At 39.2% G+C, this 16,358-nt stretch overlaps 1 protein-coding gene across 7 annotated transcripts in view; it reads right to left on the bottom strand.

Annotated features, from left to right (window-relative positions):
• Window positions 1-6,259: 6,259 nt before the first annotated feature.
• Window positions 6,260-16,358, bottom strand: part of LOC122549366 (mesoderm induction early response protein 3-like) — a 78,572-nt gene continuing 68,473 nt past the window's right edge. For all 7 annotated transcript variants that reach the window (XM_043689098.2, XM_087988942.1, XM_043689105.2 and 4 more), the window contains one exon: window positions 6,260-10,407. In XM_043689098.2, the coding sequence (XP_043545033.1) occupies window positions 9,947-10,407 (461 nt within the window). In that variant the 3' untranslated portion in view covers window positions 6,260-9,946. The remainder of the gene's footprint in view (window positions 10,408-16,358) is intronic.

Genomic DNA, 16,358 nt, shown 5'->3' with positions numbered 1-16,358 from the left:
ACAACTACTCATTTAACTCCTCCCTCCTCACTGTCCAAGCTCACTGCTCACAATGTGGTGTCCTCCATACTGAAGAGAAGAAATGCAAGCTGGGTGATCATTGTGGAAATGCCTGCCATTCAACACACAACCATGTTCCCACACCAACATTTCAGTCTCAGGCTTGCTGCAGTGTTCCAGCAGGCCTCAAAAGTGAATATTTCAAGGTAATTCTTGGTTATGTGCAAGAAGTTGCTTAATAAATAACAATTGTTTTCTACTCTTTAAGTGAGTTAGATTGTGTCTAGGCTAGGAACTTAAGAAAGGAGAAAGTGAGGACTGCAGCTGCTGGAGATGAGAGTTGAAAATGTGTTGTTGGAAAAGCGCAGCAGGTCAGGCAGCATCCAAGGAGCAGGAGAATCGATGTTTCGGGCATGAGGAAGGGCTTATGCCCGAAACGTCGATTCTCCTGTTCCTTGGGTGCTGCCTGACCTGCTGTGCTTTTCTAGCAACACATTTTCAGCTAGGAACTTAAGAACACAAGACAAAGGAACTGGAGGCCAAACAGCCCCATTATTCAACGAGATCATGGCTGATCAGCCCAAGCCTCAAATCCTCTTTTGTGCCAGATCAGCATAACCATCATTTACAGCACAGGAACTGATCCTTCAAGCCTGCGCTGACACATTTTGCCTTTTCATATTAAAACTGTTTCATTTACACGATCTGTATCACTCCCTTCCCTTCCTATTCACGTTTTCATCCAGGTGTTTCTTGAATGCTGCTATTGTGTTTGCTTCCACAACCTCTTCTGGCAGCACGTTCCAGGCACTCACCACCCTTTGTGTGAAAAACTTGCCCCGTTGCACCTTGAATTGGTGTCCCCTAGTAATTAACCACTCCACACTGGAAAAAAGCTTCATACTTTCCTCTCCATCCATACCATTCACGATCTTATAAACTTCTTTCAGGGTCACCCCTCAACCTCCTGCGTTCCAGTGAGAACAAACCCAGTCTATTCAACCTTTATAGCTAAAATCTCCTTTATCAGGCAGCAATCTGGTAAACCTTTTCTGTACCCTCTCCAAAGCATCCTCATCCTTCCGATAGTGTGGGGACTAGAAATGTATGCAATATTCAGTGTGGTCTTGTCTATACTGAATGCTCCCATGATGATTCTGCTCCTTTAACAAGGTTTTGCAGTCCTTTGCTGTTCCCCCACTACCTTTTGTCTCCTTCGACTAAGCCAGTTCTGTATCCATCCTGCCTGATGCTATGTGACTTCACTTTTTGTATCAGTCTGGCAATGAGGGAGCTTACCAAAAGCTTTACTGAAGTCTGTGTCGAGAATATTAGCCACTTTTCCCTCAATCATCTTGATCACCTCTTCAAAAAACACAATCAAGTTGGTGAGGCACAACCTCCCTCACACAAAACCATGTTGTTTATCGCTGAATTAGACTATTTGCTTCTAAATGCTTATACATCTTGTCCCTAAGAATCTTTTCCAGTAATTCCCCTACTGTTGACGTGAGGTTCACAGGTCTGTAATTTCCTGGATTATCCCTGTTACTCTTTTTAATCCAGTCCTGTGGGACCTCACCTGTGGCCAACGTAGGTATCAAGATACCTGTCAATGCTCCAGCAATTTATTCTCTCGCCTCTCTCAATATTCTGGGATACGTTCCACCAAGGACCTGGGGACTTCTCCAACTTAATACTTTTTAAGAGACAACTCTTTCTTTCTAATAGCAATATTTCAACAATCTGCATATCTCCTTTAAATACTGTAATTCAGAATTCACAATTCAGGTATAAGACAATTACTACCCTGAGAGAAGATATTCCTTTTTTAAATGAGATTCTGTAACACCCCTTAGTTCAAGTTAGCGTTACAGGTGCACAATCCTTTATCCAAAATACTCAGGACAAGCTGGTTTTCAGAATTTTTCGAATTTCAGAATGAGAGTTTGATGGTGAAATTTTTAAAAATCATACCAGAGGAGCATGACTCACTGAGTAAAATGGACCCTGAAACAGAATTGAGACCTGCTGGTGCTAGGCTACGCCCCCGCACCGCATGTGCGTGACATGCATCGAGTGATTGTGGAGTTGGGTTAACTGCACGCAAAACAACCTTGTTAAATGAGGAAAAAAAATTTCCCAAAAAAGCCCTTCAGATTTTGGAGCTTTTTGGGTTTCGGATGAATGGTTGTCTACCTTTACTAGCAGAAACATTTTATCACCTAACTTTGGCAAGCCCCCTCAGAATCTCATATGTTTCAATAGGATCACCCCTCATTCTTCTCCACTCTCATGAATAAAGACCTAACCTATTTAGCCATTCTTGACAAGTCATCTCTTTCATCCTAGAAAGGAACCTAGTGAATCATTTTGAACACTCCAATGTTGTTATATCCTTTTTTACATACGAGGATCAAAACTGTACAGAATCCCAATGTAGCCTCACTAACACCTAAACAGTTGTAATAAGACATTTATCTTTTTACCTTATAGCAAAAAAGCCCAGATTCCATTCTTCTTAATTGTTTGCTGTACCATGTTTTTGTGTTTCATACACAAGAACACCCAAATCCCTAAATGCTGCACTTGTTTGGAATCTCTCCCTATTTCATAGTCTATCGTTGATCTTTCCTACATTAATTTTCATCTGCCAAGTTTTTGCCCACTATCAACCCATCTATATCCCTTGCAGATCCTTTAGTTTCTCATTGCAACTCTCACTTATTTTTATATTAGCAGCAAATTTGGATACATTAGAGTCTGCTCCCTCAGAGTCATTAACATAGATAATAAATAATTGAGGCCCTAGGATTGACCCTGGAGACTGCTCTCCACCAGTTGCCTCTTCCCAACCTGAAAAAGATCCATTAATTACAATTCATTACAATAACAAATCCTCAATCCATGCTAATTACCCCAATACAATAAGACACCCTGGTGTTCTACTAACAATGTTTGGATCACCAGACTTTACACATTGGGCAATTTTACAAGGCAGTGGAAGTCTGCAGCCAGTCCAGAAACTAAAGAATCAAGTGAGATAAAATATTCCAAATGTTAGAATAATACAATTGCTTAATGTCATCTGCTAAGGTAATGAACAGAAAAGGTAAAAGGAGCAACACATGAATGGAGTAAGTGTGGAGTGAAGAATTATCACTTTAGGAGTCATACCAGGCTCAAAACATTAACTTTTCTTCTCTCTTCACAGATGCTGCCAGACTTGCTGAGTTTCTCCAGCACAGCTTGTTTCAGATTTCCACCATCTACAGTATTTTGCCTTTGACTGCAGTAAATCTGACTGCATCCAACCAATGCAGAATAGCGATTAAAGCAGAGTGCATATTGTGCTCAAACAGTAGAATACACATCAAAGGAAGTGATGATCAAACTGGGTGGTGCTCTAATCAGCCTACATATTAAGGGCTGTTCGTGGTTCTGCTCACTGCAACGTTAGGGAGATATTCAAACACTGAAGGCAGTGTAAGGAAGAAGACTGCTCATACCTTCAAAGATCCAAGTTATGAGCAAAGACTGAAGAAACTTGACCCCCCCAGCATTGAAAGATGGTGATTCTTGGAGGCGTATGTAATTGCAAAGTATGAAAAATTATATTTAAGAGGAGGCAAATGTAGACTTTATGTTAAGATCTTTACATTGGATTCTGTGTGGATGGCAGTTTAGTTTATTGCAGGCAAAGAGCTCATCTTTTAAGAATCAAGTAGACATTGCCAACTATTTTGCTATTAAACCAATTAAAAAGGTGCCCAAACTACGGCCTGCAAAGACATCACAAACTCATCTTTCTTGAATCAGTATATTTTGCCATTACTATTTTCAGTTATAGGCCACTGTTTCCCACTTGAAATCACATTTATTTCAAACAACTCCTACATTGATACAAATTGAAGCTCAAGAAAACTTGTGGTGTGAGCAAATGCTAAAATTGCCTGCAGTTCCAATAAAGATTAAAATTAACTAGAAATTTTCATCTTTAAAATCAAGCTTGTATTGTTCGAAGTACAAGGTGAAAATCCTGGACAACACTTTTTTTCAGCTCCTACATGGTACTAGATTATTAATGGAAGACAGGTGAGGTGTATCCATCCTTTTTACAACACTAAGTACCACATTTGGGTAAATTTACATGAAAAGTATAAGGAGGTGACGTTCACAAAGTCACAGGGAGTAAAGATGAGAGCAGGTAATGTGCGTAAAGAGCTTGTTGTTAAATGAGTAGCTTGCAAGATTCTTGAATGGGTTTGTGGGTCAGATCAGGAAGGCAGTCATAACATCAATGTGAATGATTAGGGGATCAATTATATAGAGTCAGAGAGATGCGCAGCATGGAAACAGACCCTTCGGTCCAACCCGTCCATGCCGACCAGATATCCCAACCCAATCTAGTCCCACCTCCCAGCACCTGGCCCAAATCCCTCCAAACCCTTCCTATTCATATACCCATCCAAATGCCTCTTAAATGCTGCAATTGTACCAGACTCCACCACATCCTCTGGCAGCTCATTCCATACACGTACCACCCTCTGTGAAAACATAGCCTCATACGTCTCTTTCATATCTTTCCCCTCTCACCCTAAACCTATGCCCTCGAGTTCTGAACTCCCCTACCTCCAGGAAGAGACTTTGTCTATTTATCCTATCCAGGCCCCTGATTGTGTAAACCTCCATAAGGTCACCCCTCAGCCTCCAACGCTCCAGGGAAAACAGCCCCAGCCTGTTCAGCCTCTCCTATAGCTCAAATCCTCCAACCCTGGCAACATCCTTGTAAATCTTTTCTGAACCCTTTCAGGTTTCACAACATCTTTCCGATAGGAAGGAGACCAGAATTGCACGCAATATTCCAACAGTGGCCTAACCAATGTCCTGCACAGCCGCAACATGACCTCCCAACTCCTGTACTCAATACTCTGACCAATAAAGGAAAGCATACCAAACGCCTTCTTCACTATCCTATCTACCTGTGACTCCACTTTCAAGGAGCTATGAACCTGCACTCCAAGGTCTCTTTGTTCAGCCACACTGCCTAGGACCCTACCATTAAGTGTATAAGTCCTGCTAAGATTTGCTTTCCCAAAATACAGCACCTCGCATTTTTCGGAATTAAACTCTCAACTTCTGAACTCACTTCTCAACCCATTGACCCATCTGGTCCAGATCCTGTTGTAATCTGAGGTAACCCGCTTCGCTGTCCACTACACCTCCAATTTTGGTGTCAACTGCAAACTTACTAATTGTACCTTTTATACTCACATCCAAATCATTTATGTAAATGACAAAAAGTAGAGGGCCCAGCACCAATCCTTGTGGCACTCCACTGGTCACAGGCCTCCAGTCTGAAAAACCCCCCACCACCACCCTCTGTCTTCTACCTTTGAGCCAGTTCTATCTCCATGGTTAACTAGGAGTTGCACCTTTTTCTTTCTTAATATCCAGACACATTAAGTCAAAACCTCTGATCTCTCTGACTCTAAGTTAATTGGGAGACTTCTTTGGAAACAGGGGAATTACGGATCAGAACTTCAAACTTTCCAGACAAACTTCCAAGGTTTCCCACATTGCATCTTTCAGGGTATGTCCTGTCTCCAATTATCCACAGGCTGAAAGATGTGGATCAATATTTCTGAAAGACATAATATAATGGGTGGGTTCTCCTTTAAACTGTTTAAATGGCTACAGAACATCAAAGTTAAGTAGGACATTAATTTCAACTACCAGCGAGCCAAGGGACTAAGCTCCTTGGCCACAAAAATGTATTTCTGGTGCAAAACCATTGAAAATTGCAAATATTGCCTTGCAATAGCCATTCAATAGGTCCATCAATTAATGCATTAAATTGGTTTAAAAAGAGGTTGAATAGTTTATAGATACAGCTTTTAAAAATATCACAACTTCAGACCCAAGCCTTCAAATATATTAGGAAATATGGTTCTGGTTGTAAAGGTGATAAGACCATGTTACCCTAAGACTATGAAGTAACACTCGGCATTTCAATGGAGCTCTCTGTGTTAGTGAGAGCCCACCATCTTGTAATAGCGGCAATGAACTGTAATACTTAATAGTTCATATTCTCTGGTGATCAAGCAGATTTTTCTACTACATTTCTGATCAAAAACATCAGATTTTGCTTGGGTTTCTTAAATGTAATTTAGAACATTACATCATATTCCTGTGGGTAAGTTTTAAAACACTGTATTCCTCATATCAACTTTGAAGTTACACTTGATTAAAATAAAGATGAGACTTCCAGACCTTTTATTTCTGGAATGGTGTACACCACATATCAAGATACAACACAAGTACAAAATAATGCTGAACAAAAACCTTCAATGTTTATATACAAATATTAAAACCAAATGCAACATTAGAATATTCCCCTTGAATACCTTCAAAACTAAATGCTGTCTTGATTGTCACTAATTAGCCCATATTCTTTCACTGGCAGTTCTACTAACTCTGAAACAATATAGAAGAGGAGCTGTAGCACCATTTCTTCAAAACAGCATTGCTGGTGTTTTTATTTTACCAAAACATTTTCATCAGTATAGATCACCAATACCATGTTGTTCACAATTTTTTCACATTGTACAACCGCACTTTTGTGTTAATGTATTAATTTTTCAGATGTCTGTTACAATTGCAATAGTTAGAATGTCAATTAGTCACTATTTGTCATTCAATAAGTAATTTTAATTCAGACTACAGACTTCAGTTAAAAATAAATATTACGAAGCTTGAAATATTTGCAATAGTTATCTATCCTCAGCCAATAAGAAAAATTGCACAATTTTAAATGACCTAATTGTATGTACGTTGCTATCCTTAAGCCATATTCAGCTTTCAATTAAATGGAATTTATATCAGGAAACCAATTATTTAGACTAGTGAGAAAAAGCTTCACCTTCATTGTGAAGTATTGCTATATTCTTTACAGTACCTGTTACACTTCCAAACAAATTAGTATATGAACTGACTTCTCAACATGGAAATGGAACACACAATCTTTGGCCAGCACTTTAAACAAACCCAACAATAAACAGCAAGATCTGCTAAACCCCAGTGGTTTAAAATGATGAGATCGTCATTTAGAAAGAATAAACTAAACAATGTTTCATGGCACTAAATATTGGGGACTTTGTCTATTATATGATGAAATTGAACATAATTATATTCTCAAATTATGGTCCTCTTTAGTATGAACACAAGAAATTTACAAAATTCTAAAATAGCATTTCCCAACAAGTATTTGGTTTTAATTTTGGTAAGTTGCCAGTATCATACACATCGCAATGATCTTGGTTTAGCATATGTTGATGAACGTTTTGCTGAACATGTCAAACACAATTCTGAAAAAAAGTAAGAATTAAGTTGATAGCAAATAATCAATAATAGACCTGACTAAATGGTTAAAAAGTAGTTTAAATTTCAGTCTATTTGGCAAAAACACCAAACAATGCTTTTAAACAAATTGCATTATTCAGTCAGAAGAGTTAATCAATACAATTGGCAAGACAATACATACCCAATAAGGATTTGTGGCTCTTTATTTTTTTTAAAAATCACAAGCAAATCAGTTCTAGGAAATTTTAAATTAAACCCTGTAATAAAATCACACACTTCTGTTTACCAAGGGAACTTACAAAGTCTGAATGCATAGTTAAATTCTGTATTTATAATGCACTAGGAATGGTTTTCAAAATTTCAGAAAGTGCAACTGATGTGAGTGATCAGTCATAAACCTGTGTGAACATTACTACAGACTAGCCTTTGCAAATCCACAGTCACACAAATATATAAATGAAGGGATATGTATAGCATTTCCACAAATACATGACTAGTTCAGTTAACATTAAGAAAAAAACTCACAAAAGACAAATGCATAGATCAGCACATAAACACAGCTACAAGAAGCTGATGACTTGGATTACAATTCCACGCAATACTGGCAAGAGTCAAGGCTACCCGTTACTTCTGTGTCTTGTACCTTTATGCCATTCTGTATCATCTCAGAACCTAAAGCTTTGTCTATCATACAAGATTCCTGCATTAAAAAACTGAAAGACCATTAGATTATGGCTGTACAGTTAAACACATCTACATAGAAAAATCAACCAATCTCTCAAACCATAGTATCTATTCTTTAGCATTTAGAATGCTAACTTGGCCAACCTTCAAAATAATTAGATACAAATTCATTTTTTTAAAAAGAGATTGCGAAAGGTATGGGTGGGATAAAGAGGATAGATACTCTTTTCAGACAGAATATAAATATTTACAATAAATGAAAGCAGTTCATCATGTTGTGTATCCAAATTACTTGGCCTCCTTCACATCTTCATTCCCTTGCACAAATCAGTAAAACTTTTCTCAAATACGATACAGTAAAACCCTGGAATTTTAACAATACTAAATAAATCTAAAGGTAACTATCTGACAGGGATTAATATCTTGATATAGCCATAACTGCATTTTTCAATAGTGTCAAATCCAGAGACCCACAGAACAAGTTTAATTTTGGACAATAATGGCCTACAATGTAAATTAGAAACTTGAGGAAGAGGAGGTGTGCAGATAATAGAAAAAGTTACACTATGAAATATGACTGCATGTACTGTAAATATGTAAAAAATACTTGTATATTTAAGGATGCTAAGCTTTTCCTACTTCTAAATAAGACAAACTTCCCAAGGTGCCTTAATCAGCAGCTGCCAATTTCCAGCAATTTTACACACAAATGCACCTACTTCAGGATTTGTAAAAATGGATACTAAGTATCTCTAATCAGTACTAATTACTATAATCCAACATTGAACAGTTGCTTCTTGCTTCAGTCTAACAAGTGTTTTATTTCAAAACCTTTATCTTCACAGTCACATTTAGAACAGACTAAAAAAAATGGAATGCACTGGGGAGGAGATAACTTCAATCTGGTTCATCAAGGTTTTGCTGTATTATATAGATATGGACACATTATTTTGTACAAAACACAATGAACTGCTGCAGAAATTTGGCTAGACTGTCAAATTAGAATTGTGTTTAAAAGTGGCAAGTCCCAAGCGGTGTGAAAACAGTTTCAGCTGCCCCAGGAAATCTCATAAGATATACAATGCACTGCGCAGTTTGAGATACACTATAATACAATCTTTAAAGTCTTTAAAAAAAATAAACATCCATATACAATTATCACAAAATTCAATATTTAATCTAATCAATAAAAGCTTGAAGAGTTTTTAAGCACACAGAAATCTGGCAGTAGTTGCAACCCGTTTACAGATGGCAGCCATGCCCAACTCTTGCGAGACAATTGCATGTCTGTAGGCTTCCTCCCACTTGTACATCATCCAGCAATCTTCGTCCAAAGGATGCACTCACGGCACTGTAAACTGAAGTGCTCTGCTTTAAGTCAATGGATGAGAGAAGGCTCTATTCATGCAGGTCTTTGCACTGATAGGCGCAGTTCACTTCTAAAATGCTACATTAGCCAGGGACAAGGCTAGGTACCTGTAAACATTAGTATTCCTCTGTACCCACTACTGTCACAGTAGTGTGGACTCATGGAAGCCATTTCTGTTGTTTCAGATTCCCAATGTTGGTTTCAGGAGGTGAAATGCTTCCTTTGTCTACTGGCTACAAAGGAGATGCAATGGCTTGAGACTTCAAGACTGCATCATAAAGTTCAATTTTAAGTCCCCAATTCTGCTATGTGAACATAATCTCTGAAATTTCTATGTTATTAGGGACTGAAAATAAATGGCTATTTAACTCTTGAGAAATCAAGATTAGGTTCAATAAGTAAAAAGACATCACTGATGTCATAGTAAAAAAATTCAAACTTCCAGTGAATGACTGAACAAACTTGATGGCTCACCCACCAAGTTCACTGTTACTGCATACCACCATTCCAGAAGAAGTTTCAATGCAGAAGTCACTCTGATTGTAGAGCTGTGTGCTGGTGTAGTGCATGAGGATTGATGAAGCCATTTGCTTCACTACCAGACAAGCTGCTAAAATCTGCAACGGAAACAGACATTTTGGCACTAGTGATGTGATGCGTACGATTCTCGAAATCCACACCCAGGTTATTTACAGAAACGTCATTGATAAAAGATTCTTGAACAGCAATCCCCATTTTCAATCTCTTTGCAGGTCTTTCAGATTCGTCGTTGCACATGCTTATCTGGTTTAAATCAGAATGGTAGAATCCAGTCTCAAATAAATTTAGACAGTCTGTGTCACCATTTGTAGGCAAACCAAGTGACTCTTCTATTAAAACAGGCACATGGGTAGTTGGTCCCTTTGAGTGTAAACTGTCCAATGGAGGAAAATTATAGGAATCCAAACAGTTTACTTCTGCCACACTGCATGCTGTATCAACACTGGTCAGTGCTAAAAGAGAAATAAAATATTAATTTCCGTCAAATTCATAAATATGATCTAAAATAGCTTCATAGTTTAATAATTTTAATCTGTAAAAATAGAAACAAAGAATACAAGAGCTACTCGAATCTACATGTACTGATATGCATGGACCTGTTCCCGACAGACAGACAGAACATATACCATTATGCCTCTTTCAATTTAAGAAAACAGCTGACAATTACTTTCCGGTTCATTTCCCAGGGAAATACTTTGAAAAATGATCTATGAGGATTTAAATCTAAACAAAGCTCAACAGTTAAGTGTCAGTCATCATTTAATTGGTGCATTCAACATGGTAATGCTTCTACCAATCCACTTGCCATTCAATCAGCAATCTCGTCTCACGCAGTATAAAAATGTTACTTTCCCTTTATACTGGAATTTTTTGCAAACTATCCTGAGAAACACAAGGCAGAAAAGCATTGACAAAACGTGTTTTGCAAACAGTACCATTTACAGAACAGTCATAACATTAAACACCTTAACTGGAGTATGATGTCTCGTTCTGTTTTAGGAAGGGTGTGATAACATTCGTGAGAGTCAGAAAACAAGGATGAGGTTCTGCTTCTTGGCCTAAGCAACTTTAATTACTAAGACAGATTTGAGAAGTTGAGGCTGTTTTCTTTGTAAAGGAGTGAAAGTTGATTTGATAGATATATTCAAAATCATTAGGATTTGAACAGAACAAAAGAGAGAAAAATTGTTCCCAATGGCGTTCAACAAGGTTATCCATGGGAGACTGGTTAGCAAGGTTAGATCTCATGGAATACAGGGAGAACTAGCCATTTGGATACAGAACTGGCTCAAAGATAGAAGACCGAGGGTGGTGGTGGAGGGTTGTTGTTCAGATTGGAGGAGGCCTGTGACCAGTGGAGTGCCACAAGGATCGGTGCAGAGTACACTACCTTTCATCATTTACATAAATGATCTAGATGTGAGCATAAGAGGTACAGGTAGTAAGTTTGCAGATGTCAGCAAAATTGGAGATGTAGTGGACAGCAAAGAAGGTTACCTCAGAATACAACAGGATCTGGACCAGATGGACCAATGGGCTGAGAAGTGGCAGATGGAGTTTAATTTAAATAAGTGTGAAGTGCTGCATTTTGGGAAAGCAAATCTTAACAGGACTTATACACTTAATGGTAAGATCCTAGGGAGTGTTGCTGAACAAAGAGACCTTGGAGGTTCATAGCTCCTTGAAAATGGAGTCACCGGTAGATGGGATAGTGAAGAAGGTGTTTGGTATGCTCTCCTTTCTTGGTCAGAGCATTGAGTACAGGAGTTGGGAGGTAATGTTGCGGCTGTACAGGACATTGATTAGATTAGATTAGATTACTTACAGTGTGTAAACAGGCCCTTCGGCCCAACAAGTCCACACCGACCCGCCGAAGCGTAACCCACCCATACCCCTACATTTACCCCTTTACCTAACACTACGGGCAATTTAGCATGGCCAATTCACCTGACCTGCACATCTTTGGACTGTGGGAGGAAACCGGAGCCCCCGGAGGAAACCCACGCAGACACGGGGAGAACGTGCAAACTCCACACAGTCAGTCGCCTGAGTCGGGAATTGAACCCGGGTCTCTGGCGCTGCGAGGCAGCAGTGCTAACCACTGTGCCACCGTGCCGCCCACGGTTAGGCCACTGTTGGAATATTGCATGCAATTCTGGTCTCCCTCCTATCGGAAGGATATTGTGAAACTTGAAAGGGTTCGGAAAGAATTTACAAGGATGTTGCCAGGGTTGGAGGATTTGAGCTAGAGGGAGAGGTTGCATAGGCTGGGGCTGTTTTGCCTGGAGAGTTGGAGGCCGAGGGGTGACCTTATAGAGGATTATAAAATCTTGAGGGGCCTGGATAGGATAAATCGACAAAGTCTCTTCCTGGAGGTAGGGGAGTCCAGAACTAGAGGGCATAGGTTTAGGGTGAGAGGGGAAAGATATGAAAGAGACCTAAGGGGCAACATTTTCACACAGAGGATTGTATATGTGTGGAATGAGCTGCCAGAGAAAGTGGTGGAGGCCAGTACAATTACGACATTTAAAAGGTATCTGGATGGATATATGAATAGGAAGGGTTTGGAGGGTTATGGGCCGGGTACTGGCAGGTGAGATAGATTGGGTTGGGATATCTAGTTGGCATGGACATATTGGACCGAAGGGTTTGTTTCCGTGCTGTACATCTATGGTCAAAGGATCGAAACAGGAGAACATAAATTTAAGGTAACTGGCAGAAGATAAAACACAGACAGAAGGAGCAATCTTTTCATGCAGCAAGTGGTTAGGACCTAGAATGCATTAGGTTCAAGCACGGTTTCTCACAGAATTATTATTTGAAAAGATAGAATGCGCAGGGTTAAGGGAAGGAAAAGTATTACTGAGGCAAAGACATTTTGTCAAAGTTTTGCACTCATCAGGACAATTCACAAGAAATTCAAAGAGAAAACCAATGTTTACATTGCATGAAAGAAGAGTACTATTTAAACACACTGTCCTCTAATGCAGAATTTATGTTGGCTTTTTCTTTCACTTTTCACTTAATTCACAAAACTACAAGAAAAAGTTTCAACAATAATGTTTTTTTCATGAATACTCAAATTCAATACAACTAAACAAATATTTGGCAGAAAATGTGGGGGTATGCACAAAATTCATGGTTCTTCCAATATGCTGAATGACCTTCAAGGTCTATCCCTCAAGGAATAGAAGCCTGATGTACTAATCGCCTCTCAATCTCACCCTTGGATGCAAGAAGCACAATGTGTAATGCAAACTTTCCATGCCCAGATCCAAAGACATATGCCACAAGTCATAGAAATGTACAGCACAGAAACAGACCCTTTGGTCCAACCCGTCCATGCCCACCAGATATCCCAACACAATCGAGTTCCACCTGCCAGCATCCGGTCCATATCCCTCCAAACTCTTCCTAATCATATACCCATCCAAATGCCTCTTAAATGCTGCAATTGTACCAGCCTCCACCACTTCCTCTGGCAGCTCATTCCACACACGTACCAACCTCTGCGTGAAAAAGTTGCCCCTTAGGTCTCTTTTATATCTTTCTCCACTCACCCTAAACCTCCTCCCTCTCGTTCTGGACTCCCCCAACCCAGGGAAAAGATTTTGTCTATTTATTCTATCCATGCCCCTCATAATTTTGTAAAACTCTATAAGGTCACCCCTCAGCCTTTGACACTCCAGAGAAAACAGCCCCTAGCTTATTCAACCTCTCCCTATAACTCAAATCCTCCAAACCTGGCAACATCCTTGTAAATCTTTTCTGAACCCTTTCAAGTTTCACAACATCTTTCCGATAGGAGGGGGACCAGAACTGCACACAATATTCCAACAGTGGCCTAACCAATGTCCTATACAGCCACAACATGACCTCCCAACTCCTGTACTCAATACTCTGACCAATAAAGGAAAGCATACCAAACGCCTTCTTCACTATCCTATCTACCTGCGACTCCACTTTCCAAGAGCTATGAACCTGCACTCCAAGATCTCTTTGTTCAGCAACACTCCCCAGGACCTTACCATGAAGTGCATAAGTCCTGCTAAGATTTGCTTTTTTTTGGGAGCAAATTTTTCTATATATTCTAGCCTTCTTGTTATAGCCTAACATTTCATAGTTTTTAATTTTTTTGCATCTGACAACTAGAGTTTACCGTATTTTATAAATGTTACTATCCCTAATCTAGCATAACACTGTGGAACACAAATGTCAGTCATACATATGTGTATTTTTAATGTGTGTTCTGGACATAAATTCAATTATCAATTAAAAAAATTAAATAATATGTTCTTCTGCCAATTCAGTTTAGAAACATAGTATTTAGGCCACACAGGCCTGCTCTGCCATTCAATATAATGACTGATCACGCAACTCAGTACCCTGTTCCTGCTTTCACCCCTTTAGTCTGAAAATGTGTATTTATAACTTTCTTGAAAGTATTCAATATTTTGGCCTCAACAGTTCCCTCTGGCAGAAGTCCACAGGCTCACAACTTTCCGAGTGAAGAAATTTGTCATCTCTGTTCTAAAAGGCTTACTCCTTATCCTTAGAAGTTGACCCTTTGTTCTGGACTCCCCAACCTTCATGCATCCTGAAGAAGGGCTTATGCCCGAAACGTCAATTCTCCTGCTCCTCGGATGCTGCCTGGCCTGCTGTGTTTTTCCAGCATCACATTTTTCAACTTCATGCATCCACCCTATCTCATCCTGTTAGAATGTTACAGATTGCTATGAAATGCCCCTTCATTCTTCTAAACTCTAGTGAAGATACTCCTAACTGATATACAATCGCACTCGGTACACCAGCCTTGCCATCCCGTGAACCAATCTGGTAAACCTGCTTTGCTCTCCCCCAATAGCCAGAACATTGTTCCTCAGATAAGGAGACCAAAACTGCACACAATATTCCAGACGTGGTCTTACCAATGCCCGTACAGTTGTAACAAGACATCCCTGCTCCTGTACTCAACATTGTTTTGCTATGAAGGCCAATATATAAGGCGAGTTTTTTTTCCACTGCCTGTGGCATCTTCACACTTACTTTCAGCAAGGACACCCAGGTCTTGTCACATCTCCCTATCTTAGTCTGTCACCACTTAGATAATAATCTGTCTGCTTATTTTTGCTACCAAACTGGATAATCTCATATTTATCCATATTGTACTGCACCTGCATATGACGGATTCTAGTATCTTCCCAATTCCAATATTGAGCGAATTCCATCATTCCATAATTCACTATTTTCTCTCTGCCTCCCTTCTTAAATAATGGGATTAGGTTAGCTACCCTTCAATCCATTGGAACTGTTCCAGAGTCTACAGAACTTTGGAAGGTGACCACTAGCACATCTACCTCACCTGAAGCCAATTCCTTAAGTACTCAGGGATAAAGGTTTTCAGCTCCTTGGGATATATCAGCTTTTATTCCTGCTAGTTTCCCCAATACCATTTTTCCACAAATACAATTTTTTCTTTCAAATCCTTCTCCCTATTAGACAGAGTTCCCCATATTTCTGGAATGTTATTTGTATTTTCCTTTGTGAAGACAGAACTAAAGTGCGAATTTAATTGGTCTGCATCTCTTCATTCTTGACTATGAATTACCATGTTTCAGACTGTATGGACTTCGTACCATCATAATTTCCTTTATTTAAATTGAGGAGCCTAGTCTAAGAAACATCATTCTCCATCTGTGAAGAATTCAATACAATTGTGGTCACTCATCCCTAATGGCCCAATTAGATTGTCAATTATTCCTTCCTCATTACACAATACCCAGTCAAGAATGGCCTTTTCTCTGGTTTGTTTCTCAACACATTGATCCATAAAACCATAATTTATACACTCCATGAATTCCTCTTCTATTGCTACAGATTTGATTTGCCTAATTACATGCAGATTGAAGTCACCCATAATAGCTGGATCTTTCTGATTTTTATCTCTAATTTCCTTTTTAACGTCTTTGCCAATATTACTACAATTTGGGTCTATATACAAACCCTATATTTTTTTCTGCCCCTATGTTTCTAAGCTGAGTCCCTTCTAGATTCTACTTCAGAGCCGATATCCCCTATCACAGTCACTTCTTTTTAAATCAACAGTACTACACCATCTCCTTTTCCTTTTTTGTCACTCCTTTCTAAAACCTGAAACCCCTTGAAATTCAGTTCCCATTCCGGGTCACCCTGGAGCCACATCTCTCTAACCTTCACTATATCATACCCACTTAGAGATCGGAGAGATCTGGGAGAGAGTTTATAGTGAACAAGTTAATTCAAAGGATTCTTGCCAGTGTTTTGCATTTCAATTATTGGTCTTTTCACATTTTAGGCTTTGCTAAAATACTTTTCACAAACACTAGTGATATCCCATTGTACTATCTGCAGAACAGGATTTAAT

Source organism: Chiloscyllium plagiosum, unplaced genomic scaffold (assembly GCF_037043375.1).
Source record: "Chiloscyllium plagiosum isolate Xiang-an unplaced genomic scaffold, Cpla_swu_hap1 HiC_scaffold_1, whole genome shotgun sequence".
In the NCBI taxonomy this organism is placed as follows: Eukaryota; Metazoa; Chordata; class Chondrichthyes; order Orectolobiformes; family Hemiscylliidae; genus Chiloscyllium; species Chiloscyllium plagiosum.
The sequence above is the reverse complement of the archived record's forward strand: the minus strand, read 5'-3'. Positions and strand labels throughout refer to the sequence as shown.